At 40.9% G+C, this 26,870-nt stretch overlaps 1 protein-coding gene across 1 annotated transcript; it reads right to left on the bottom strand.

Moving 5' to 3' along the window:
• Positions 1-6,394: 6,394 nt before the first annotated feature.
• gcm2 (glial cells missing transcription factor 2) lies at positions 6,395-26,305 on the bottom strand. The gene is made up of 8 exons (XM_041814636.1): positions 26,213-26,305; positions 17,017-17,080; positions 14,424-14,612; positions 14,237-14,349; positions 13,922-14,047; positions 10,247-10,503; positions 6,915-7,185; positions 6,395-6,673 (listed from the first exon to the last, which is right to left on the bottom strand). Exons 1-8 carry the CDS (start codon positions 26,303-26,305, stop codon positions 6,395-6,397), a joined length of 1,392 nt encoding a protein of 463 aa, XP_041670570.1.
• Between the last annotated feature and the right edge of the window lie 565 nt (positions 26,306-26,870).

Consider the following 26,870-nt stretch of genomic DNA (forward strand, 5'->3'; position numbering starts at 1 on the left):
ATATATATGTACAGTGCTTAAGAAATGTATTAGAGCACCCTAACCCTAACCAAAGTAAGGATTCTGCCACAGCTGTCCTAAATTAACAGCATTGGTAATTACCAAAATCATTTTTATGTTTCTGCAGTGGTTAATACACCAATATGTAGAAGCTCTTTAACCCAAATTATATGTTTAATGCTAAAACAGAATTATTATTGTTATCCATGAATTTTCAAATGTACTGATTTACAAAAAAACTGAAAAAATAGTAAAGCGTATAGTAAAGTATATATATATATATATATATATTTATATATATATATATATATATATACACACTGTATATTAACTTAACCATGGCATGTTATTGTAAATATAATAATTTAGTAAATTTTCTATGAGCATGTATGTGTCATTTAAGTTTTAAAAGGTAAGAAACACAGACACACCTCCAGTTGCAGTAAATGAATACTTAAAATAACTTCATTTTCTGGCTCTCAGTCATTTTGAATCATTTAATGAACAAAATGTATTCCTTTAAAGCACTTTATATACAAACGTCTCATTACCATCACTTAAATGTAAACGTGTGTTTTTTAATCAGAAGGCCTTCATCCCTCATACACTTGCATTTGTTTATGGAACGGTCTTGCCTCTGGCAATATGGCCGACACGTTGACATTTAGCAGCAGCAGGCAAACACAGTCACAGTCAGTCACTGAGGCGTCTACGTATTTTATGTCTATGGTTGTTCATGGGTGTTTGAAACACAGATTGTTAGCATTGCTGCTACTCACAGCACCACGGACGACTGTGAGTTCAGTATGCTCACGCCCTTCTGGATGAGTTGTGTTTTTTGATGAGAAAATAAAATTAGTAAAACAAAAACTTGTTAAACTCAAACAAGTCAAATTAAATATAGGAATCAGAGAATCTGTACCCAAAAAGATTCCTTTTTAGCCCGTAGTAAGCAAGCAGCAAAATGTTAGTGGAAAAAATATGTCTGGCACAACTAAATGTGTATAAAACAGTCTTTTAAAATGAAGAAACACTGATAACATAAGAATAGAACTTCACATGAACTTTAGATTTCTGCCCATCAAAGATGAGCCGACTCAGGTCCTAAGTCTACGGTCCTGGATCTGCTGCCTGAGAGCCTGCAGATCCGAACCGTTGGCAGTCAGAGAAGTGAGCTCTGTGCAGGAGAGTCTGTGAAACGCCTCCTTACATCAGCCAACAGGTGGCGCTTATTCACTGCACCAGTATGAAGCTTCAGGCAGACTAAGCCATCGTAGATGGTCGGCCTCGCGCTGTACAATAAACGGACCGTTCCGGCACCGGCCTCTTTTGTTTTGTTGCTTCAAAAGTCCCAACAGACGGACTCAGTAGTTTACCACTGGCTCCCCCCCTGGCCCGATCATGTCGGCTAAACTAAACTTAGAATGTGGTCTGAAATGGTAGGAGACACTGACGGAACATTCCAGTGAGTTCATTAGTAACGCTGAGGAGGAGAGCTGCACAGTTAGAAGATGAAATATATTTTTATTTAAATGTATGAATGTAGATGAAAGGTGCTTCATTCATCTCGTTTGGTTTCTTTTTTTAAATCAGGGGAAATTTACTAATCTGGTTTTTCCAGTACTGTTATTAAGAGGCAGACATATTTACCTTGTGTGAACGGATATTTATGACCACATTATAGGTAAGATAAACTCCGGACCGCAACACTTCTGGTTTGTGCTTTTCAAATTAAAAGTCTGGTTTGGTGTTTCTGTGGATGCAGTCCTTTCGTTCTTTGGTTTCTATGATAAGTCTGACCTCTTTGAGATTTTTTGAGGTAAATCTAAAGAATAAAGACAGGACTGTGACGGCAGGGAGTCAGACAACATACAGCTTGAACACGCCGTACTAAAGCAGTGACGGTGTGAGACAAAGCTGCCATGTAGCCGTCAGTCTGAACCTGGTACCAAACATTCGTACGAACGTTTGGGAGTATCTAAGCACGCTTTACCACCAGGTTTGATACTGCATGTCAAAAACCTTTGGTGGAAAGTGGCGTACGCCAGTTTGAGATAGAGACATACCCTTCAAAATAAAAGCACGTCATAGACGCTTGGCTTTTTATCTTTTCCCAGGCACCAATCTGAAATTCACTAAAAATGGTTTTATAGCCCACTTTAGGGTTCAACCCCCCCAGCTGAGAGCCCAGGTCTAGATGACCCCTCATGGTGGCTCCTCTTGGTCTACATGAATAAAAAAATAAATCCACGGGCTCCCCATCTCTGAATACGTCGCTAAACTCACCACGACTCGTAAACCCAATGTTTGAGGTGGCGTTTATCTGGCTTCCTCTTATAAAGGCGGCCCTGTTCCACCTGGACCCTGATCAGGTGTTCTCATGCTGTGTTGGACACCAATCAGGCAGTCTTCCTTCACCTGGGCAGTCAGCTGATGTTTTACCAGTCCCTCTCACCTGTAGCTGCACTCTCACCTGGTCTTTAGACAGGAAGCTCACCTAGTGAGGTCACCTGCCAGTCTCACCTGTGGCTCTGAGGTCACATGGTCAAGGTCACTGTCACTTGTGTGCTAACCAAACTATCTAAGTCTCATTTCCTGTAAGCAGACCTTTATTTTGAAGAGTTGTATGCCATTTACCCTTTCAGAATAAGAGCGTGCTGGGTGGTTCGGCGTGTCTGCAGCCCGTGAACATTAATCTGCACTGACAGTTGATAATGTAAACTGCAGCAGGTAACGAGTGATCATAATGGAAGGTAGTGACAGCGGAGGGAGGACGGGGGAGACGAGGGGGGAGTCGGTCTGCAGGTTTAAAGGTTCACGCCCGGGACAGCTCTGCGCTTCCTGTCTCGACGCGTTCCTGTCAAAACAACATTTATTACTCACATACACCGACGCCATCCCCGTCCAAACACCGGCCCTTTGATCCTCTGCTGCACTCTGCTCAGTAGGAGGCTCTAGACCCAGGAGGGGACGCCAGTCACTGCTGGAGGGGCCCCTGTGATGTCACATCCTCCTGGTGTGTTACCCCAACAGATAATCAACATTTCCAACCCCCATCTCTGAAGACAGTCATGTTTGGGAGGATTTGACAGAAAATAATGGACCCTGCTGGAACGTAGCTCTGAGCTCCTCTGAATTCTGTCTTCTCGAGAGAATCTCTGAATCATCATCCCAGTGTGTGACACAGCGTTAACATTCTGGTGCCACCGCTCTGTTAGGACCTAAGCTTCCTCACAGTGATTTCATTCGTAAATAAGTATATGAAGCAGGATAGGTGATCATGCATTCATACTCTGGGCTTTAAAAACCCAGGTCTCATTTAATAACACAGTGCACAGAATCAACAAGAGAATTTCACATGCTCCAAAAAACAAAATTTGCATTCCACAGAAATAATTCATAACTTAAAACAGTGCCTGCGCAAATCTTCAGTAAAAAGTAGAGCTGAAATTCTGATTTTAATTTCAGAATAGATACCATAATTCACTGATGGCAGAGGTTGCTTTGGAGTATTGGTCATCAGTATTACCAAATCCAATTCACACACTTCCAAACCCATTTACACGAGAATTCTGAGAATTCTGACTTTGACCTTAGAATTCTGACTTTGATCTGAGAATTCTGACTTTGATCGTAGAATTCTGTCTTTGATCTCTGAATTCTGACTTTGATCTCAGACTTCTGATTTTGATCTCTGAATTTTAACTTTGATCTGAGAATTTTTACTTTGATCATTCTGACTTTGATCTCAGAATTCTGACTTTGATATAAGAATTCTGATTTTGATCTTAGAAGTCTGACTTTGATCTGAGAATTTTAAATTTTAAAATTTTGACTTTGATCTTAGAATTTTGACTTTGATTTGAGAATTCGGACTTTGATCGCTGAATTTTGACTTTAATCTTTTAATTCTGACTTTGATCTGAGAATTCAGACTTTTAAGACATTTATTTGATTATATAAAAAAGTCTAAGAGTGAATAAAATAGCATCTAAATAGATTTATACTATCCAAAAAAGTCTCTTAATGGATGGAATGTTTAGTCAGATTTAATGACATCATCATCAAGGAATGACATCATCTTCAAAAGCAGAGAATGGAATGTTAGTGAAGCTTGGAATGTTGGGGCCTATTTCCCCTCAGTTTCTGCCTAAGGTTGCCAACAAAGGCCCATCATCATAAGGGAAAGATTGTTGGTATATTCTCTGAGAATAACAGGGATGAATTACAGATTTTTTAATAATTTGTTTGTTTGGTTTGAGGAAGGATACCAGCTAAGTATAATTAAGGGAGTTTGAGTTCTGCTGCTCTTTTAGGTAGAGGCAGTAGTAGTTCTTTATTATATGAACACTGGAATAAAAACAGAGATAATTTAGGTTCAACAGTTTGTTTAATGTGAGACTTCAGAAACATTTTGACACGTGAATCCCACAGAAGAGTTCAGTCAGTAACACTCTGGTTCACCATCAGTTCATTTTATCTCTGATTCAATAAATAATCCAACTTTGAACACGCTGCTCATCAACCCCGCAGCTTCATTATGATCTAACTTTGGCCAGGATCTAATACTTTATACTTTCATCAGGAAGATGAGGTTTGTCATTAAAATAAGCTCTGATAAAAAAAGAGACAACATCAGAATAACGAGCTGGTTCTCTAGGAGGTCTGCTCTAGATCATCACAGAAAATCCAGATCCTGAGTAAGATTTGCGTCTAGGATCACGGATACACCAGAGACCAGTCAGTCCACTTAAGTCCTGATGACCTGTCCAATCAGAGCCTTGGTGATCCAAACAGAGTATGGAACAAAAGGTTTGTCTGTGCGGCACCAGTCGTCCAATCATCAGTCTGTCATGGCAGAAAAGGTCGTGCTCCCTGCAGTCTGTGTGAGTTTGTGCTGACGACACTGAAAGCATCCAAGCCGCCAGAGTATCACGCTCCGACCACCTCGGTTCCTGCCTGCTTTTTCATTTAGGATTCCCCTCAGTAAACACATCTCTCATTAGGTGTAGACAGTAAACCACTGTTTCATACATCTCAAAATAAGTTCCATATATGCTACACTATATGGACAAAAGTATTTGACCACAGCTGTTCATTATTAAATTCAGCTGTTTCAGTCTGACCCACAGGTGTATAAATCCTCACCTATGCAGTCTCAAAGATCTGTGACCCTAAACGGTTCGTTCTCAGCCCAGAGACTCCAGCGTGGTTCTGTGATGACGCCACCTTTGCAATAAGACAGTTGGTGAAATTTCATCCCTGCTGGATATTCCACAGTCAGCTGTCAGTGATATTAATAGAATGTGGAAGAGTTCAGGAACAACAGCAACTCAGCCATGAAGCAGAAGACCACATAAAATCACAAAGTGGGGTCAACGATTGCTAAGGGGCATGGTGTTAGAACTTTCACTGGCATTAAACTCTAAAACTGCAGCAGGAGCTTCATGAATGGGTTTCCATGGTAACAGCTGCATGCAAGCCTCACATCACCAAGTCTAATGGAGTTGTGAAAAACACTGGACTGTGGAGCAGTGGAAACGTGTTCTGTGGAATGACCAATCATCTTCTCTGTTTACAGTCAGATGGGTGAGTCTGGGTTTGGAGGATGCTGGGAGAATGTTACCTGTCTGACTGTGAAGTTTGGTGGAGGAGGGATAATGGTGTGAAGCTGTTTTTCAGGATCTGGGCTAGACCCCTTATCTCCAGTGAAGGCCAATCTTAATGCTTCAGCAGACCAAGACATTCTGGAGAATGCTATGCTTCCAACAATTTGGAAGCATAGCTCTCAATTTTCTGTTCTATTCCAGCATGACTGCATCCCAGTGCACAAATGGTTTGATGAAGAACTTGACTGGTCCACACAGAGTCCTGACCTCAACCCCATCCAGCACCTTTGGGATGAACTGGACGGAGATTGCAGGCCAGGCCCTCTGGTCCGACATCAATGCCTGACCCCATAAATGCTCTACAGAACGAATGGGAGCGAAACTCCAAATCTTATGGAAAGCCTTCCAAGAAGAGTGGAGGCTGTTGGAGCTGCAAAAGTATATGGATTTGAATACAGTGGTATTACAGTCCCTGTTGGTGGGGCGATAAGAGGGTTGAATGATGACCATTGAGTAATTTCTAGAGGCAGCCAGAGCTGCATGGCTTGGATGGATTCAGCGGGCCCACACGGTCAGTAGTGGTTATAACGTAGGTGTTGGGGAAGGTGAAGTGATCGTTGTGTGTTCAGTTGTAATCATCAGATGGTAGGTGTAGTCACAGTCACGGTACCAGCAGTAGCAATAACAGTAGTCATGGCAGCGACAGCAGGAGGAGCTCTGGTTCAGTAGACCTTAAGTGTTGGAGTAGCTGTAACAGTCGTCATGGTAACTGTTGCACCATTAGCTCAGTAGTCCTCATAGCGGTACGTGTTGGGGTAGCTGTAGCGGTAGTCGTAGCTTTCAGTCCGCTCCGTTTTGGTCTGCAGAGGCTCGGGCTGAAATGAAAGAGACTTGATGACTCCACCTGACTCCTCTGTCACCTTCACCTCGGTGGAGTATGTGGACGAGGAGGGGGAGTCGTCGAGCAGGGAGGAGCAGCCGGGGAGGCCGGGAGGCTTGGGAGGAGCACAGGACTGGTATGACGGGAGCGTGGCAGGAGGCTTTGGACACGGCTGGTACGACACCTGGGGAGATCAGAGAAGGGGTTAGTGTGGTTTGTACTGTATGGTTCAAGTCCCACCCGGGTACTGTAAGAGTTCAGAGCGTTTTTACATTAGGTAAGATATGATACCATTCATGCATGAGATTGCTGCCACCTGCCTTCCCATTAGTAACATCATTCTGCAAATCCACCAATAGGAATAAAGAAGACACTACCATTGGAACTACTCAGGTCTTGGTGCTCAGACATACAAGTCTGAGCACCAAGGTCAGCACTGGACCCTCCTGATGACCTGGACTCACCTTTGTTGTCGTGGTGATGATGGTCTGTAGCGCTGCAGGTGAGCCCGGAGCATTGCTGGGGTAACGGCATGGGTATTCTGTGCTGTAGTAATGGTGGTTGTCCCCATAGGGGGCTGAGGTCTTCAGCAGCTCCTTCCAACCAGGAGTCTTGGACTGTGGGTCGAAGGACGAAGAGGAGGAGAGAGGAGCTGAGGAGGACGAAGAGGAGGAGGGGCCAAGAACCGGGGTCACCCTGCATAGAAAAATGAAACCAATCCAGGTATAATGTAAAAAAATCAAAATCTCATTTTTGACTTTTGTAAAACATGAGGACTAAGACACACATGTTTGTCAATGTTGGTTCAAGTTGTTGTCTGCTCATCATGAGTCTGGTCCTGCTACAGGTTTCTGCCTGAGTCTGGTCCTGCTCCAGGTTACTGCCTAAGTCTGGTCCTGCTCCAGGTTTCTGCCCATGTCTGGTCCTGCTCCAGGTTACTGCCTAAGTCTGGTCCTGCTCCAGGTTACTGCCTAAGTCTGGTCCTGATCCAGGTTTCTGCCCATGTCTGGTCCTGCTCCAGGTTACTGCCTAAGTCTGGTCCTGCTCCAGGTTTCTGCCTGAGTCTGGTCCTGCTCCAGGTTACTGCCTGAGTCTGGTCCTGCTCCAGGTTTCTGCCCATGTCTGGTCCTGCTCCAGGTTGCTGCCTAAGTCTGGTCCTGCTCCAGGTTTCTGCCTGAGTCTAGTCCTGCTCCAGGTCACTGCCTGAGTCTAGTCCTGCTCCAGGTTTCTGCCTGAGTCTGGTCCTGCTCCAGGATACTGCCTAAGTCTGGTCCTGCTCAAGGTTTCTGCCTGAGTCTAGTCCTGCTCCAGGTTTCTACCTGAGTCTGGTCCTGCTCCAGGTTTCTGCCTGAGTCTGGTCCTGCTTCAGGTGACTGCCTGAGTCTTGTCCTGTTCAAGGTTTCTGCCTGAGTCTGGATTTGCTCCAGGTTTCTACCTGAGTCTGGTCCTGCTCCAGGTTTTGGCCTGAGTCCAATCCTGCTCCAGATTTCGGCCTGAGTCCAATCCTGCTCCAGGTTTCTACCTTAGTCTGTACCTACTCCAGGTTACTGCCTAAGTCTGGTCCTGCTCCAGGTTTCTACCTTAGTCTGGTCCTGCTCCAGGTTTCTACCTGATTCTGGTCCTGTTCCACATTTCTACCTAAATCTGGTCCTGCTCAAGGTTTCTGCCTAAGTCTTGCCCATTTCCAGGTTTCTGCCTAAGTTGGGTCCTGCTCCAGGTTTCTACCTAAGTCTGTTCCTATTAAAGGTTTGACTGAGTTGGGTGCTGCCCCAGGTTTCTACCTGAGTCTGGTCCTGCTCCAGGTTTCTGTCTGAGTCTGGTCCTGCTCTGGTTTCTGACTAAGTCTGGTCCTATACCAGGTTCCTGCCTTAGTCTGGTCTAGCTCCATGCTTCTACATGAGTCTGGTCCTGCTCCAGGTTACTGCCTGAGTCCGGTCCTGCTCCAGGTTTCTACCTGAATCTGGTCCTGCTCCAGGTTTCTGCCAGAGTCTGGTCCTGCTCCAGGTTACTGCCTGAGTCTGGTCCTGCTCCAGGTTTCTACCTGAATCTGGTCCTGCTCCAGGTTTCTGCCTGAGTCTGGTCCTGCTCCAGGTTTCTGCCTTAGTCTGGTCCTGCTCCAGGTTTCTGTCTGAGTCTGGTCCTGCTCTGGTTTCTGACTAAGTCTGGTCCTATACCAGGTACCTGCCATAGTCTGGTCTAGCTCCAGGTTTCTAACTTAGTTGGGTCCTGCTCTAGTTTACTACCTGAGTCTGGTCTAGTTCCATGCTTCTACATGAGTCTGGTCCTGCTCCAGGTTACTGCCTGAGTCTGGTCCTGCTCCAGGTTTCTACCTGAATCTGGTCCTGCTCCAGGTTTCTGCCTGAGTCTGGTCCTGCTCCAGGTTTCTGCCAGAGTCTGGTCCTGCTCCAGGTTTCTGTCTGAGTCTGGTCCTGCTCTGGTTTCTGACTAAGTCTGGTCCTATACCAGGTTCCTGCCATAGTCTGATCTAGTTCCAGGTTTCTAACTTAGTTGGGTCCTGCTCTAGTGTACTGCCTTCGTCTGGTCTAGTTCCATGCTTCTACATGAGTCTGGTCCTGCTCTAGTTTATTGCCTGAGTCTGTTCGAGTTCCAGGTTACTGCCTGAGTCTGGTCCTGCTCCCGGTTTCTGACTTAGTCTCGTCTCTCCCAGGTTCCTGCCTTCGTCTGGTCCTGCTCCAGGTATTTGCCTGAGTCTGGTCCTAGTCCAGGTTTTTACCTGAGTCTGGTCCTGCTTTAGGTTTCTGCATAAGTCTGGTGCTGGTCCAGGTTTCTGCCTGAGTCTGGTCCTGCTCCAGGTTTCTACCTGAGCCTTGTCCTGCCCCAGTTTTCTACCTGAGTTTGGTTCTGTTCCAGATTTCTGCCTGAGTCAGGTCCTGCTCCAGGTTTCTACCTAAGTAGGGTCCGGTTCCAGGTCACTGCCTGAGCCCTGTCCTGCTCAAGGTTTCTCCCTGAGTTTGGTCCTGTTCCAGGTTTCTGCCTGAGTTTGGTCCTGCTCCAGGTTTCTACCTGAGTCTGGTCCTGTTCCAGGTTTCTGCCAGAGTCTGGTCCTGCTCCAGGTTTCTACCTAAGTTGGGTGCTATTCCAGGTTTCTGACTGAGTCTGGTCCTGTACCGGGTTTCTGCCTGAGTCTGGCCCTTTTCCAGGTTTTTACCTAAGTTGGGTCCAGTTTCAGTTTTCTACCTGAACCTTGTCCTGTTCCAGGTTTCTACCTAAGTTGGGTGCTGCTCGAGGTTTCTGCCTGAGTATGGTCCTGCTCTGGGTTTCTGACTTATTCTGGTCCTGTACCAGATTTCCTGCCTGAGTCTGGTCTAGTTCCAGGTTTCTGCCTGAGTCTGGCCCTTTTCCAGGTTTCTACCTGAGTCTGGTCCTTTTCCAGGTTTCTACCTGAGTCTGGTCCTGCTCTGGGTTTCTTACTTAGTCCAGTCCTGCTCCAGTTTAATGCCTGAGTCTGGCCAGGTCCAGGTCTCTACCTATGTCTGGTCCTTCTCCAGGTTTCTGCCTGAGTCTGTTCCAGTTCCAGGTTACTGCCTAAGTCTGGTCTAGTTCCAGGTTTCTAGCTGGGTCTGGTCCTGCTCCTGGCTTCTGTCTGTTTAAGGATTTTTTTCTCCTTCAGTGTAACTTTACTCTGTTTCTCTCTGCTGAACTCATAGTGGACTAATGTTTGGTTTTTATCAATAATAGAACTGAGACTGTGGTCTAGACCTGCTCTCTTTGGTAAGTCAGTTTAAGCGGGGCTGACCTGGGGTCACAGAAGTCTGAGGGCATGGGATATGACGGTGAGGCCAGGTACCCCTGGAACTCGTAACTTGGCCGGCCCATGTACAGCCTGGTATTGGCTGGTTTCTGGAGTGTGGGTGGGGCCTCTCCCAATGCATTGTGGGTGTTGTAGTACGGCTCTGGGCTCTGAAATGACGGGTAATGCTGCGTGAAGTTCGGCTCCATGAAGGAGATTCTTTCCGATGGGTCAACGCAGGACAGAAGGGCAGGGCCTAGAGCCTGGAACAGGTCAACAAACAGTAAACAACAGATCAACAAACAGTAAACAAAAGGTCAACAAACAGTAAACAACAGGTCAACAAACAGTAAACAACAGGTCAACAAACAGTAAACAAAAGGTCAACACACAGTAAACAAAAGGTCAACAGACAGTAAACAACAGGTCAACAAACAGTGAACAAAAGGTCAACAAACAGTAAACAAAAGGTCAACAAACAGTAAACAAAAGGTCAAAGAACAGTAAACAACAGGTCAACGAACAGTAAACAACAGGTCAACAAACAGTGAACAAAAGGTCAACAAACAGTAAACAAAAGGTCAACAAACAGTTAACCAAAGTCAACGAACAGTAAACAACAGGTCAACAAACAGTAAACAACAGGTCAACAAACGGTAAACAAAAGGTCAACAAACAGTAAATATAAGGTCAACAAACAGTGAACAAAAGGTCAACAAACAATAAACAAAAGGTCAACAAACAGTGAACAAAAGGTCAACAAACGGTAAACAAAAGGTCAACAAACAGTAAACAAAAGGTCAACGAACAGTAAACAACAGGTCAACAAACAGTAAACAACAGGTCAACAAACAGTAAACAACAGGTCAACAAACAGGTCAACAAACGGTAAACAACAGGTCAATAAACAGTAAACAACAGGTCAACAAACAGTGAACAACAGGTCAACAAACAGTAAACAACAGGTCAACAAACAGTAAACAACAGGTCAGCAAACAGTAAACAAAAGGTCAACAAACAGTAAAGAAAAGGTCAACAAACAGTAAACAACAGGTCAACAAACAGTGAACGACAGGTCAACAAACAGTAAACAACAGGTCAACAAACAATAAACAACAGGTCAACAAACAGTAAACAACAGGTCAACAAACAGTAAACAAAAGGTCAACAAACAGTAAACAACAGGTCAACAAACAGTGAACAACAGGTCAACAAACAGTAAACAACAGGTCAACAAACAATAAACAACAGGTCAACAATCAGTAAACAAAAGGTCAACAAACAGTAAAGAAAAGGTCAACAAACAGTAAACAACAGGTCAACAAACAATAAAAAACAGGTCAACAAACAGTGAACAACAGGTCAACAAACAGTGAACAACAGGTCAACAAACAGTAAACAACAGGTCAACAAACAGTAAACAAAAGGTCAACAATTAGTAATCAACAGGTCAACAAACAGTGAACAACAGGTCAACAAACAGTAAACAACAGGTCAACAAACAGTAAACAACAGGTCAACAAACAGTGAACAACAGGTCAACAATTAGTAATCAACAGGTCAACAAACAGTGAACAACAGGTCAACAAACAGTAAACAACAGGTCAACAAACAGTAAACAACAGGTCAACAAACAGTGAACAACAGGTCAACAAACGGTAAACAAAAGGTCAACAATTAGTAATCAACAGGTCAACAAACAGTGAACAACAGGTCAACAAACAGTGAACAACAGGTCAACAAACAGTGAACAACAGGTCAACAAACGGTAAACAACAGGTCAATAAACAGTAAACAACAGGTCAACAAACAGTAAACAACAGGTCAACAAACAATAAACAACAGGTCAACAATCAGTAAACAAAAGGTCAACAAACAGTAAAAAAAAGGTCAACACACAGTAAACAACAGGTCAACAAACAGTAAACAACAGGTCAATAAACAGTAAACAACAGGTCAACAAACAGTAAAAAACAGGTCAACAAACAGTAAACAACAGGTCACAAAACAGTAAACAAAAGGTCAACAAACAGTAAACAACAGGTCAACAAACAGTGAACAACAGGTCAACAAACAGTAAACAAAAGGTCAACATTTAGTAATCAACAGGTCAACAAACAATAAAAAACAAAAGGTCAACAAACAGTGAACAACAGGTCAACAAACAGTAAACAACAGGTCAACAAACAGTAAACAACAGGTCAACAAACAGTGAACAAAAGGTCAACAAACAGTAAACAACAGGTCAACAAACAGTAAACAAAAGGTCAACAATTAGTAATCAACAGGTCAACAAACAGTGAACAATAGGTCAACAAACAGTAAACAACAGGTCAACAAACAGTGAACAACAGGTCAACAAACGGTAAACAAAAGGTCAACAATTAGTAATCAACAGGTCAACAAACAGTGAACAACAGGTCAACAAACAGTAAACAACAGGTCAACAAACAGTGAACAACAGGTCAACAAACGGTAAACAACAGGTCAATAAACAGTAAACAACAGGTCAACAAACAGGTCAACAAACAGTAAACAACAGGTCAACAAACGGTAAACAACAGGTCAATAAACAGTAAACAACAGGTCAACAAACAGGTCAATAAACAGTAAACAAAAGGTCAACAAACAGGTCAACAAACAGTAAACAACAGGTCAACAAACAGTGAACAACAGGTCAACAAATGGTAAACAACGGGTCACCAAACAGTGAACAACAGGTCAACAAACAGTAAACAAAAGGTCAACAAACAGTAAACAACAGGTCAACAAACAATAAAAAACAGGTCAACACACAGTAAACAAAAGGTCAATAAATAGTGAACAACAGGTCAACAAACGGTAAACAACAGGTCAACAAACAGTGAACAACAGGTCAACAAACAGTGAACAACAGGTCAACAAACAGTAAACAACAGGTCAACAAACAGGTCAGCAAACAGTAAACAACAGGTCAACAAACAGGTCAGCAAACAGTAAACAACAGGTCAACAAACAGGTCAGCAAACAGTAAACAACAGGTAAACAAACAGTGAACAACAGGTCACCAAACAGTGAACAACAGGTCAACAAACAGTAAACAACAGGTCAACAAACAGTGAACAACAGGTCAACAAACGGTAAACAACAGGTCAACAAACAGTAAACAACAGGTCAACAAACAGTAAACAACAGGTCAACAAACAGTGAACAACAGGTCAACAAACAGTAAACAACAGGTCGACAAACAGTGAACAACAGGTCAACAAACGGTAAACAACAGGTCAACAAACAGTGAACAACAGGTCAACAAACAGTAAACAACAGGTCAACAAACAGTGAACAACAGGTCAACAAACAGTAAACAACAGGTCAACAAACGGTAAACAACAGGTCAACAAACGGTAAACAACAGGTCAACAAACAGTAAACAACAGGTGAACAAACAGTAAACAACAGGTCAACAAACAGTGAACAACAGGTCAACAAACGGTAAACAACAGGTCAACAAACAGTGAACAACAGGTCAACAAACAGTGAACAACAGGTCAACAAACAGTGAACAACAGGTCAACAAACGGTAAACAACAGGTCAACAAACAGTGAACAACAGGTCAACAAACAGTGAACAACAGGTCAACAAACAGTAAACAACATGAACATGAACAAACAGCTGTTCTATGGCGGAGTGATGTCACTGACCTGAGGTTCAATGAGGCGCCGTTTGGGCGTGAACGGCGGCGAGTTGACTCGTCTCTTCACTGAACTTCGTCTGGCTTCAGTCTCAGACTTGGACTCGGGTCGGGGGTGGTCGTGGACTCCTTTAGCCTGGGGGTTAGGATTAGGCTGGAGTCAGTCTCTTTGGTTTAAACCAGTTTATTTACAACAGTTTTTATGTTAATCCAGATTTAGACAGTATTGATGACCCCGGCTGTGTTGGGTTAGCATGTTTGATTTAGAGACGTGTTATCCCATGACGCCATAATCATGTGTCAAGTTTCCTGTGTCAGTGCTGACCTGGAAGAAGATGGCTTTCCCGTCGACCCTCCAGAAGTTTGTGACGGGGTAACCGCTGTGACCACGGCACGGCAGCAGCTCTAGAGGAGCATTGCAGCTCGGACACAGCTTCTCTGAAAGACACAGGCCGTCACGTTAGTACAGAAACACGGCGTACGGTTCATAAAAACTCTTGTGTTTGTCTTACTCTGCTGCTTCTGACGCGCCTTATCACAGATGGCGGGGCGGAGCCTCAGCCTGGAGCCGTCGGGGAGCGTGCAGCCTCGAGAACAGACGACCACGCCCAGACACGACTTCTTCAGGATCTGACAGTTGTGGTTGTTGGTGTTCCTCATTGCCCAGCCGGAGAGGTGGCGCTGGGCGTTCTTATCATCACCTGTACATGAAATTTAAAACGGTTTTATTCGCTCTTATCGTCAGCTAAAGGAAAAAAAGCAGCAACAATGGCAACGGTTCATCACGGACTCTATGTGGGCTGGTTAAATCTGATGACCATTAAAGCATTTAAACTTTTTTATGCTAATAAGACCGCCCTCCCTAATTGATGTACTTTATGGTCTTTTTTTCTTGTGTTCATGTTGAAGAAACTGCTTTGCACATCTATTTCTTAAGGCCCATTTATGCTCAATGTTAACGTTCGAAACTTTAAATATCTCTATGATGTTACTTCGCCTGGACGCCGGGATAAACAGATGCTACAAAACAGCTGGGAGGAGATTGGAAGGGAATTAAATGTCAGTTGGTCGGTACAGAAGGAGAATTGGAGAGCTGCCCCCCCAGGTGGATGTACTGGTTAACATCCATGCCAACATAAAGGACGCATGGAGGACTGTGAGCAGTGACGGTAACATCGTTTGAAAAGGACGTATACATTTTGGTACTTAAAGGGAGTACACATGGGCCTTTACTGGGACGGTTTGTGGCTGAGTGGGAAGCGGCTGTTAACCTCCAAGTCCAAGGCCACGGTCCTCTTCCACAAAACAGACGATTGCTCCCTCCGGGTGTGGAGTGAATCTTTGCCCCAAGTGAAGGAGTTCAAGTATCTCCGGGCCGGTGAGGATAGAATGGACTGGAGACGGGCAGGCGGATTGGTGCAGCAGTTTTGCAGGCGAAGCTTTCAGTCTACCGCTCGATCTTAGTTCCAACCCTCACCTATGGTGATGAACTCTGGGTAATGACCAAGAGAATACGATCACGGTTCAAGCGGGGGAAACGAGGTTCCTCAGGAGGGAGTCTGGGCTCAGCCTCAGAGACAGGAAGAGAAGCTTGGACATCCAGAGGGATCTCCAAGAAGAGGCGCTTCACCTCAGAAGGAGCCAGTTGAGGTGGTTGGGCATCTGATCGGCGTGCCTCCCGGTTGCCTCCCTGTGGAGGTCTTCTGGGCACGTCCAGCTGAGGAGAGACCCTGAGGAACGCTAAAAACTTGCTGGAGGGATTAGATATCCCAGCTGGCCTGGTAAGACTGGGGAGAGGGAGGACTGGGTTGACTTACTTCGCCTGCTGCCATGGTGACCAGACCCTGGATAAGCAGAAGTAAACGGATGGATCTACAATGGAAAAATTGCTTGGCACATCTTTTTCTTAAGGTGTGTCTGAGAGCAGCTTATCCAACAAAAACGCTCAAAGGATTCTCCTGCACACTCTCCAACTAGCATAAAAGTGATTTATTCTAACGTTCAGGTAGGAAACAAGCAGGAAAGAATGATGACGGGTCATGCCTGCTCAGATTATTTTGGCAGCTGTTTTTAGATTTAGTCTTTAGACAAAAAGACTAAATCTTCTGCTTATTCTGCACCTCGAACAAATATGGCGCTAAAGTCCTTTTGCTGTGCTCTCAAACAGAGCTGCTCCTACGGTAGTCAAGAAGGACAAAACCGCTGTTCTCTCGGGGAAACGTCCCGCCAGCCGTGGCCGATGGCATCAGAAATGGAGCAGTGGGCTAAAGTGGTGCAGAAAGGTGTGTCTATGGGCGTCAGACCGCCGCTGGCGCTGGTTAATACTACACGTGTTTTTGGCTTCAATGATCAAACACTTAATCACTACTAATATTAATAATAATCAGATTTATTATTCAGATTTCTCACCGTAAACGGACTTCAGGTTTATTCTCTGAATTCTGGTTTACGGTTTATTTTAGATTATTACACCTAGGCTTATGATGGTGCATTATGAGTGTTCATTTAAATATTTACAGTTGAAACTATTTCATCATGTAGAAACTGTCCAGGACTGTTGGGTTTTTCAGAGATAGCCGCCGTATTTCCTTCACAAGGCACCACAGGAGAAGCTGGTCTCTGTTTCAAAGCTGCTCTGTTGATTGGCTAGAACTTATGTGACATCTGAGCCAATCAGGAAGTGTTGGGGGCGGGACATAAGGTGAGCGTGTGAGTGAATGAGATAGATCAGATCATATAGGTGTGGTCCCCTACTACTGAGTTAGTCCTGACCCAGGTTAGGGATGGGTCAGGTGTGAATGTACGGGTCAGGGGATGTAAAAGGGTAAAGGAGAGCAGAGGGTTTGACACGAGAGGTCTCTGGTCTCCTGGAGGGGGGCCTGAGCGTAGAGGTCTGCCAGACTTCTGGTGGTAACGTTCACCCCAAAGTACGGAGGAGGTTTGTCCTCAGATTGGGCGGCCCGGGTTTTAGTTCTCATGCACGATGAATGTTTGGTCCTCATATTGAAGTATGCTTGTGCCCTACAGAGATGAGAAAAGCTCCCTAAACCCGGCTCAGCCCTTCTGATCGGCCCCCAAAGCTGGGACCCCCCCACTGTCTCTTACCACTGTAAATGAAGCGGACGTAGCCGTCTGTCCACTCCTGGAACGGGTCGCACTGCTTCATGTCCTGCAGAGAGACAGACGGGTTTGATCAGACACCAGTGCCATCTTTACCCCGAAACACAAAAACACCACATTTAGCCTGAAATCAAAACTTTAGGATTGTTTTATCAGAGAAATGTTTGATTTTACAGCCATTTTAACCACTGCCTCCGTTTTTGTCTCAGTTTAAATAAAGTTCTGACAGACATGAGGACGCATCATTAATCAGAGATATCGATCAGCTGACTGATCAGCTGTTTGACTCGCTCCATGTTTCACTGCAAACACAAAATAGAAAACCAGTTTCTGCTGTTTGAACCAAAACAAGGAGAGCTGAGTCAGCATAAACCCTCTCAGACAGACAGAGAGCTAAACATGAATGTTAGACTTATTCTAGATCGTTCTATCAGCTGATTTCTTTATTAATAAATGTATATTTGTAGTGTTTTTCTATTAATGATGAGCTGACAGACGTCTGCTTCTTTAATCTCATCTCTGATCGAACCATGATCGAGGATTCACACCAGCAGAAGGTAATCAGCATCATTAGAGGGGAAAGAGGCGGAGCTACAGGCGAGGTTTAGATGAAGTTACTCTACATACGAATGTCCATAAGTGACTCATTCCTGTGTCTGTCTTCACTCACTGACCCTCCTAACGCCACAGACAGGAAGTGACTTTAACTCAGAGAACAGCGTCACCCATGGTGCAGAAGATTTTAACATCAAAAACAACGATCCATCAGAAACGTTATTAAAGGGATCCTAACAGTCACCTCTGAACCACAGATAACAGCTAAACACTCTGTCCAAGGGCATGATGGGTAAAATCTGCCTACATGTTTCCAGAATTGACACAGCAGTGGGCGGGGCATAGATCAACACTTTTCAACATCATTTAAAAGTTTTTAACATTATTAGTCAATTGATTCTCTTTAACATTGGCACATGGCTACCAGGCTGACACTCATCCTGGGAGGATGACTTAAAAAACACAGATGAAAATATTCCAGACAAATAACAATTCCCAACCCTACATTCCACTCAGCAGCAGAGATACAGCTCAACTCATGACTACGGGAAGTCAAAGGACACAAAAACAGCTAACTGGAGATGAACAACATCATTAACATGGGCCCCTGATAAACCCAGAGAATGACCCCTGATAAACCCAGAGAATGACCCCTGATAAACCCAGAGAATGGCCCCTGATAAACCCAGAGAATGGCCCCTGATAAAACCCAGAGAATGGCCCCTGATAAACCCAGAGAATGGCCCCTGATAAACTCAGAGAATGACCCCTGATAAACCCAGAGAATGACCCCTGATAAACCCAGAGAATGGCCCCTGATAAACCCAGAGAATGGCCCCTGATAAACCCAGAGAATGACCCCTGATAAACCCAGAGAATGGACCCTGATAAACCCAGAGAATGGCCCCTGATAAACCCAGAGAATGGACCCTGATAAACCCAGAGAATGGACCCTGATAAACCCAGAGAATGGACCCTGATAAACCCAGAGAATGGACCCTGATAAACCCAGAGAATGGCCCCTGATAAACCCAGAGAATGTACCCTGATAAACCCAGAGAATGACCCCTGATAAACCCAGAGAATGGCCCCTGATAAACCCAGAGAATGGCCCCTGATAAACCCAGAGAATGACCCCTGATAAACCCAGAGAATGGCCCCTGATAAACCCAGAGAATGGCCCCTGATAAACCCAGAGAATGGCCCCTGATTAACCCAGAGAATGGCCCCTGATAAACCCAGAGAATGGCCCCTGATAAACCCAGAGAATGGCCCCTGATAAACCCAGAGAATGGCCCCTGATTAACCCAGAGAATGGCCCCTGATTAACCCAGAGAATGGCCCCTGATTAACCCAGAGAATGGCCCCTGATTAACCCAGAGAATGGCCCCTGATAAACCCAGAGAATGGCCCCTGATAAACCCAGAGAATGGCCCCTGATAAACCCAGAGAATGGCCCCTGATAAACCCAGAGAATGGCCCCTGATTAACCCAGAGAATGGCCCCTGATTAACCCAGAGAATGGCCCCTGATTAACCCAGAATGGCCCCTGATTATCACAGCTTAACTTAACATTGTGCCGTCCCCCCTTAGCTTCCCTGTACTCCTGCATTCACCTGTTTGTACTAAAATAAAGCGATGAGAAACGGATAACCTTAAATGTCGATCAGTGAGGCTGATTGGAGAAAGACGACCAGGGCTGAGGTTATTCTGACCCGGGTTACGTTAGTCTGTGTTCATCCCTCGTCCCTTCAAATGTTTTTGCCATTATTAACCAATTTTAGCAATTTTTCACCCATTTTTAACTATGTTTTGAACTTCAGTTATTTTCATTTATAGAAGATTATTCTCTTAAGGAATGAATGAATAAAGAGATTTGTTTGTTGGTAAGAGTGGTTACTCTTTAGGTCAAATATAAAATTTGGTTTTCACAGCTTAACTTCATAATGGACCATGGTTTTGCTGACCTCCATGGGCCCCCAGTTTGGCTGGGTCCCAGAAACCTCCCCCTTTATCCCTCCTTATGGATGGCCTATTCTAGAATGTTCCATGCTGTTCAACCACCTCCAGTGTGGGTCCCCGGTCTCTGGCACCTTTATTTAGGGGGTCACGGGCTGAAAAGGTTGAGAACCACTGATTTAGAGTGAGGGTGCTGGGGGGTCCATGTAGATGGTTTTGGTTCAGGATGGGTCGCTGTGGCCACTGTGGTTCATGTCTTCACCAGGATCCTTGGTTTTAACGAGGCTTTTCTGGTCAAAAATACCTAAAAAATTAAAAAGTAACTCGTGTAGAAACTGTAGTCTAATCTCTGTGGGCCAGAATACTGGACCTGGAGGGTCAGACCTGGCCCCCGGGCCACAGTTTGGACATCCCTGTGTTACAGTTTAGTTATGAAGTAAGGATGTAAAGATTCCCACAGAACACCGAGACTCACCTGAAGACACACCTGGGGAGCGCTGTTCTCTCTCTAAATCTAAATCTTTAGAAATATAAAATAATAAATTATTATTATTATTATTATTATTATTATTACTATTATTATTATTATTATTATTATTACTATTATTATAAAGGTTAGGACTGTCAGGATTAAGCTCATCCTCTTTAAAACATTTCTAAATCTGTTGTTGTGTTTTTATCTAAAGGTGTGACTTCCTGTTTGGACCCAGAGCCGCTGTTACGGTGGATAAAGACTAGAACCTGGATTTGACCTCAGAAAGAGGAACCTGTGACGGATCAGAGAGGAAATCAGAGAGCAGCAGAAATGTTCAAATCCATTCAGTTAACTCAGGCTAAATAAAAACATGAAAAACAAACGTTATTGTGTTATAAATATAAAAACTAAGATAAATAAAATTAGTTTTTATTAGTTTTAGTTTAGTTTAGTTTTTATTAGTTTTAGTTTAGTTTAGTTTTTGTTAGTTTTAGTTTTAGTTTAGTTTTTATTAGTTTTACTTTAGTTTTAATTAGTTTTAGTTTAGTTTTTATTAGTTTAAGTTTAGTTTTTATTAGTTTTAGTTTAGTTTTTATTAGTTTTAGTTTAGTTTTTATTAGTTTTAGTTTAGTTTTTATTAGTTTTAGTTTTAGTTTTTATTAGTTTTAGTTTAGTTTTTATTAGTTTTAGTTTAGTTTAGTTTTTGTTAGTTTTAGTTTTAGTTTAGTTTTTGTTAGTTTTAGTTTTAGTTTAGTTTTTGTTAGTTTTAGTTTAGTTTTTATTAGTTTTAGTTTTAGTTTAGTTTTTGTTAGTTTTAGTTTTAGTTTAGTTTTGTCAGTTATAGTTTAAGTTTAGTTTTTATTAGTTTTTATTAGTTTTAGTTTAGTTTTTATTAGTTTTAGTTTTAGTTTAGTTTTGTCAGTTATAGTTTTAGTTTAGTTTTTATTAGTTTTAGTTTTAGTTTAGTTTTGTCAGTTATAGTTTTAGTTTAGTTTTTGTTAGTTTTAGTTTAGTTTTTATTAGTTTTAGTTTAGTTTAGTTTTGTCAGTTATAGTTTAAGTTTAGTTTTTATTAGTTTTTATTAGTTTTAGTTTAGTTTTTGTTAGTTTTAGTTTTAGTTTAGTTTTGTCAGTTATAGTTTAAGTTTAGTTTTTATTAGTTTTAGTTTAGTTTTTATTAGTTTTAGTTTAGTTTTTGTTAGTTTTAGTTTTAGTTTAGTTTTGTCAGTTATAGTTTAAGTTTAGTTTTTATTAGTTTTAGTTTAGTTTTTGTTAGTTTTAGTTTAGTTTTTATTAGTTTTAGTTTAGTTTTTATTAGTTTTAGTTTAGTTTTTATTAGTTTTAGTTTAGTTTTTATTAGTTTTAGTTTTAGTTTAGTTTTTATTAGTTTTAGTTTAGTTTTTATTAGTTTTAGTTTAGTTTTTATTAGTTTTAGTTTAGTTTAGTTTTTGTTAGTTTTATTTTTAGTATAGTTTTTGTTAGTTTCAGTTTTAGTTTAGTTTTTGTTAGTTTTAGTTTAGTTTTTATTAGTTTTAGTTTAGTTTTTGTTAGTTTTAGTTTTAGTTCAGTTTTGTCAGTTATAGTTTAAGTTTAGTTTTTATTAGTTTTTATTAGTTTTAGTTTAGTTTTTATTAGTTTTAGTTTTAGTTTAGTTTTGTCAGTTATAGTTTTAGTTTAGTTTTTGTTAGTTTTAGTTTAGTTTTTATTAGTTTTAGTTTAGTTTTTGTTAGTTTTAGTTTTAGTTTAGTTTTGTCAGTTATAGTTTAAGTTTAGTTTTTATTAGTTTTAGTTTAGTTTTTATTAGTTTTAGTTTAGTTTTTGTTAGTTTTAGTTTTAGTTTAGTTTTGTCAGTTATAGTTTAAGTTTAGTTTTTATTAGTTTTAGTTTAGTTTTTATTAGTTTTAGTTTAGTTTTTGTTAGTTTTAGTTTTAGTTTAGTTTTGTCAGTTATAGTTTAAGTTTAGTTTTTATTAGTTTTAGTTTAGTTTTTATTAGTTTTAGTTTAGTTTTTGTTAGTTTTAGTTTTAGTTTAGTTTTGTCAGTTATAGTTTAAGTTTAGTTTTTATTAGTTTTAGTTTAGTTTTTATTAGTTTTAGTTTAGTTTTTGTTAGTTTTAGTTTTAGTTTAGTTTTGTCAGTTATAGTTTAAGTTTAGTTTTTATTAGTTTTAGTTTAGTTTTTATTAGTTTTAGTTTAGTTTTTGTTAGTTTTAGTTTTAGTTTAGTTTTGTCAGTTATAGTTTAAGTTTAGTTTTTATTAGTTTTAGTTTAGTTTGGGTTAGGGTTAGGGGTTAGAGTTTTGTACAGATAGATGTCGGGGCTGAGTGAACGTCATACATTTTTAAAGACGTATTCAAACAGGCTACTCTTCACTTATCATTTATTTATTTAATGATGATGTTTGAATACAACTCCAGACATAAAACTACCACTATGTGAAGTCTTAACCAATCAGATCAGGCCATTTTACTCCCCTTAGACTCTGGTGTAGGTGTCAGTCTGGTTGTGTCAAAGACTAAAACTAAGGAGATTTTTCTTCATTTTTATTTTATTTTAGTTCATTTTATAAGCGCGCTATACAGGTTTAGTTAGTTCTAGTTAGTTTTGTTGGTAAAGCTTAGTTTTCATTTAGTTTCAGTTGACTAATATGGTTTTTGAATTGTAGTTTTAGTTATTTAGTTAGTTTTAGTGAACTCAAATGATTTTTGAATTGTAGTTTTAGTTATTTAGTTAGTTTTAGTGAACTAAAATGATTTTTGAATTGTAGTTTTAGTTATTTAGTTAGTTTTAGTGAACTCAAATGATTTTTGAATTGTAGTTTTAGTTATTTAGTTAGTTTCAGTGAACTAAAATGATTTTTGAATTGTAGTTTTAGTTGTTTAGTTAGTTTCAGTGAACTAAAATGATTTTTGAATTGTAGTTTTAGTTATTTAGTTAGTTTCAGTGAACTAAAATGATTTTTGAATTGTAGTTTTAGTTATTTAGTTAGTTTCAGTGAACTAAAATGATTTTTGAATTGTAGTTTTAGTTATTTAGTTAGTTTTAGTGAACTAAAATGATTTTTGAATTGTAGTTTTAGTTATTTAGTTAGTTTTAGTGAACTCAAATGATTTTTGAATTGTAGTTTTAGTTATTTAGTTAGTTTTAGTGAACTAAAATGATTTTTGAATTGTAGTTTTAGTTATTTAGTTAGTTTTAGTGAACTCAAATGATTTTTGAATTGTAGTTTTAGTTATTTAGTTAGTTTCAGTGAACTAAAATGATTTTTGAATTGTAGTTTTAGTTGTTTAGTTAGTTTCAGTGAACTAAAATGATTTTTGAATTGTAGTTTTAGTTATTTAGTTAGTTTCAGTGAACTAAAATGATTTTTGAATTGTAGTTTTAGTTATTTAGTTAGTTTCAGTGAACTAAAATGATTTTTGAATTGTAGTTTTAGTTATTTAGTTAGTTTCAGTGAACTAAAATGATTTTTGAATTGTAGTTTTAGTTATTTAGTTAGTTTCAGTGAACTAAAATGATTTTTGAATTGTAGTTTTAGTTGTTTAGTTAGTTTCAGTGAACTATAACAACCTTTGTGCAGACGGACTGAACCTCAACCTGGAGAGTCAAATGCTCTGATCTGATTGGTTAATGCTAATTTAAGGTCTGTAATTGTTTTCCAACATTTAACTTGAATAAATCAATCAAAAGTGAAGAGTCGCCTGTTGTAAAGTGATGATTATTTTTGGGCTCTGTAGTTTTATTCTACCCTGTACAGGGTAGAATAAAACATTTGAGTGAAACAGACTTTATGATCATTTAAACCAGCAGAAGCAATCATGACCTGATGACAGAATAATCAGTGAATGAGATGACGGAGCAGGTTAATGGCAGTTGGAGCGCTAATGATCATCCTGCAGTAACGACTGCTGATCCTGACGGCGCTGATTAAACTTCAGACCTTCTCATGGTTTCAGTTTAACCAGGAATAACTCAGAGTTAGTCTAACCACTGAACCAGAGGAGTTTATTTCATGCTTAAACTGTAGAGTCAGTCATAAATCATTCATTTACAGTCAACCTGAGAAAATAAAGCAGTGAAATATCAGATGAAGATACATGTTGGTTTCTTTTCTGATCAGATTTTATTTCATCTTTATGTTTTTAACAAATAAATAAATAAATATGAGCGTGTTCTCAGGCTCACATCAGCGTGACATTCACGTGTCACATTTAACACGTTAAACTCAACATACATGAAATACATGATTATCTTCATTTTCAGGTGTTAAACAGTGAAATAATCCTCATGGTTGTTCAGAGATATTACCGTGTAAATATATGTGGAGTCTTTATTTGTGAATAAATTCAGTAGAAATAAATATCTGCTGTCTGTTTGTCAGGGGTCATTTAAAGCTGATTTATATTTCAACACTAAGATCTGATCAATAAAAAGCTGTTAGACCCAAAAATGAAGATGAATTTTAGATAAATCCTGAAGCTTTGAATAAAAAGTTGACAGTGAAGGTGACGTCTGCTCTCAGCTTCATACGTTCACGTTTATTTATAATAATTTGGTCTTCATTGTCTTTGCTCGCCTGTTCCATCGGGTTTAAATCAGGATGAAATAGCTTTACAGAAATGACTCTCAGTCATCCTGAGTCACTAACATGCTTTTATTTTGAAAGGGTTCAGTTCTGGTTCTGATTTTCAATTCTTTTGTTAGTGTGAAAGCTCTTCGTGGTCTTGGTCCAGACCACCTTCCAGAGACAGTTTAATCTATGGACCAGGACCAGGACCAGGACCAGGACGGCCCCTCAGATCCTCGGGTTCCTCTCTCTGATCAGGAGTCGGGTTTTTTTCTCTGAGACGGTGGAAGAGGAAAACTAAAAAGCTCATTTATTTACTCAGCTTTTATTTATTAATAATTATAAATATTATCAGGATAATTATTTTTTATTTTATCCACATTTAAGAACAAAGGTGGAGATTTAAGAACTTCTTCTGTCTGCGGTTTTATCTTTATCAGGATGAATTTATTTGATGATTTTATTTGAACTTGAATTTCTCTTATTCTAATTTTTTTCTCTTTTATAGAAGATTTGATCAGATTCATTTTGTGCCTGTCTTTAAATTCTTTTTTACGTTTGTGTCGATCAGCTCTGCTCTCCTGTAAAACTCTCTTTATGAATAAAGTTTGATTTTTAAAGATAAATTAGAGACATATTTCACTCTTTAGGTGAGAAAGACTTTTTTCTTTTTTGATTTCTGTGCAGTTTTAAAAACATACAGTCCTTAACAAATGTATCAGACCAGCTGTCACCTCAGTCTCAGAGACCGTCCAGCATCATGAAGTGCTTTAATGACGACTCTTTCATTTTCAGTCAGCTCTCCACGTTTTACCATTTTAACAGGAATGAGGAATTTCAAACTGAATAGACCCAAATGTGAGCCGGCTCACTGGGCTTCTCTGAGAAGTCAGAAATGAATCAAGCACAACATTCAAGCACTAAAACTCAATTTTCTCTCCAGGAATGACAGTAAATAACTATAATTTAACATATTAATCAGAAATATTCACGTGCTTTACTATTTTTACAGTTTTTTTGTAAATCAGTACATTTGAAAACTCATGGATAACAATAATAATTATACTTTAGCATTAAAAACATCATTTGTGATAAAGAGCTTCTACATGTTGGTGTATGAACCATTAAAGATGATTTTGGTAATCACCAGTGCGGTTAAGGAAGGCCAGACTGTGGTCAGGGTTGGTGGGCTCGTTCTTTGTTAACTCTTTAACATTTTTGTCTTTTTTATGAAAATGTCTCCTGAGTTTTTTCTTTTCTCTGCTGTGGAGAAAAAACAAAATAACGGTGTGAAATTAAAAATATAGATAAATGAATAAAAACTACAGCCTCATGACGTCACTAAACGACTTTATTTTATTTAAACGGATTTATTTTAGACTCCAAAAGCTTCAAACTCTGAGCTTTATTACAGAATAAAAACAGATCTAGTTGATCCTGCGGACTTTTATTTTCTAAAAGCTTCTATTTCCTGTTTGTTCTGGAACAATCATCTAAAGAAATGAGGCTGTTTTCCTCAGATCTGATGATCCGGATCTGAAAGGGAGTCCTAACATTCCCGGAGGGTCCTCGCACCGTCCTCGGTGCTCCGCCTCCAGGACGAGGATCGGTCTTCTGTGGCGGACTCACCTGCGGTAGTTTGGGGTCGTTGATGTCCCAGGTCAGCTTCATCCCCACTGAACACACACAGTCCGAATCCTCGCGCTCCTCCGCGCGGGACATCCTGGTCCCGGTCCTGGTCTAATCCCAGTTCCAATCCCGGTCCAACCCCGAGCCTTGTCCAATCCTGGTCCCCGGTCCCGGTCCCACCTCCTGTTGGTTCTGATCCGGATCGTTCCGGAATCAAAAGTTGTGTAAAAAGTTTCAGTTCAGTCCGCAGCGCGTGCAGCTCCGCTCACTGCTCAGGTAAGAAGTGAAGAACAGGTGAGAGCGCGAGCTCACGGGGGGGGGGGGGGCTGTCAGCGGAGAAGAGACCAAGGATGTCATTTATAACGTCACAAGAGGTGTAAGGCAGATCCAGCACAGGATCCGGATTTTCTCTGATCACCTGTATGTAGAGAACCAGATCTTTGTTGGAGGGGGTCTTTGGGGTCTCAGCCCCCAATGTTCCCTTCAAAGATCCGGATCTTTCAGGTTTGTTTGAGGTTTGTTGCTATTGGCCGAGCACGGAAACGTCATTTTTGACTTTGAAGAACAGTACGGAGGAGGATTAGGGACATTTAGCCAAAAACATTTGGTTTATATATTTTTTTTTAACTCTTAGAAAAATAACAGAATGTTTGACTTT

This window comes from Cheilinus undulatus, linkage group 19 (assembly GCF_018320785.1).
Source record: "Cheilinus undulatus linkage group 19, ASM1832078v1, whole genome shotgun sequence".
Taxonomy (NCBI): Eukaryota; Metazoa; Chordata; class Actinopteri; order Labriformes; family Labridae; genus Cheilinus; species Cheilinus undulatus.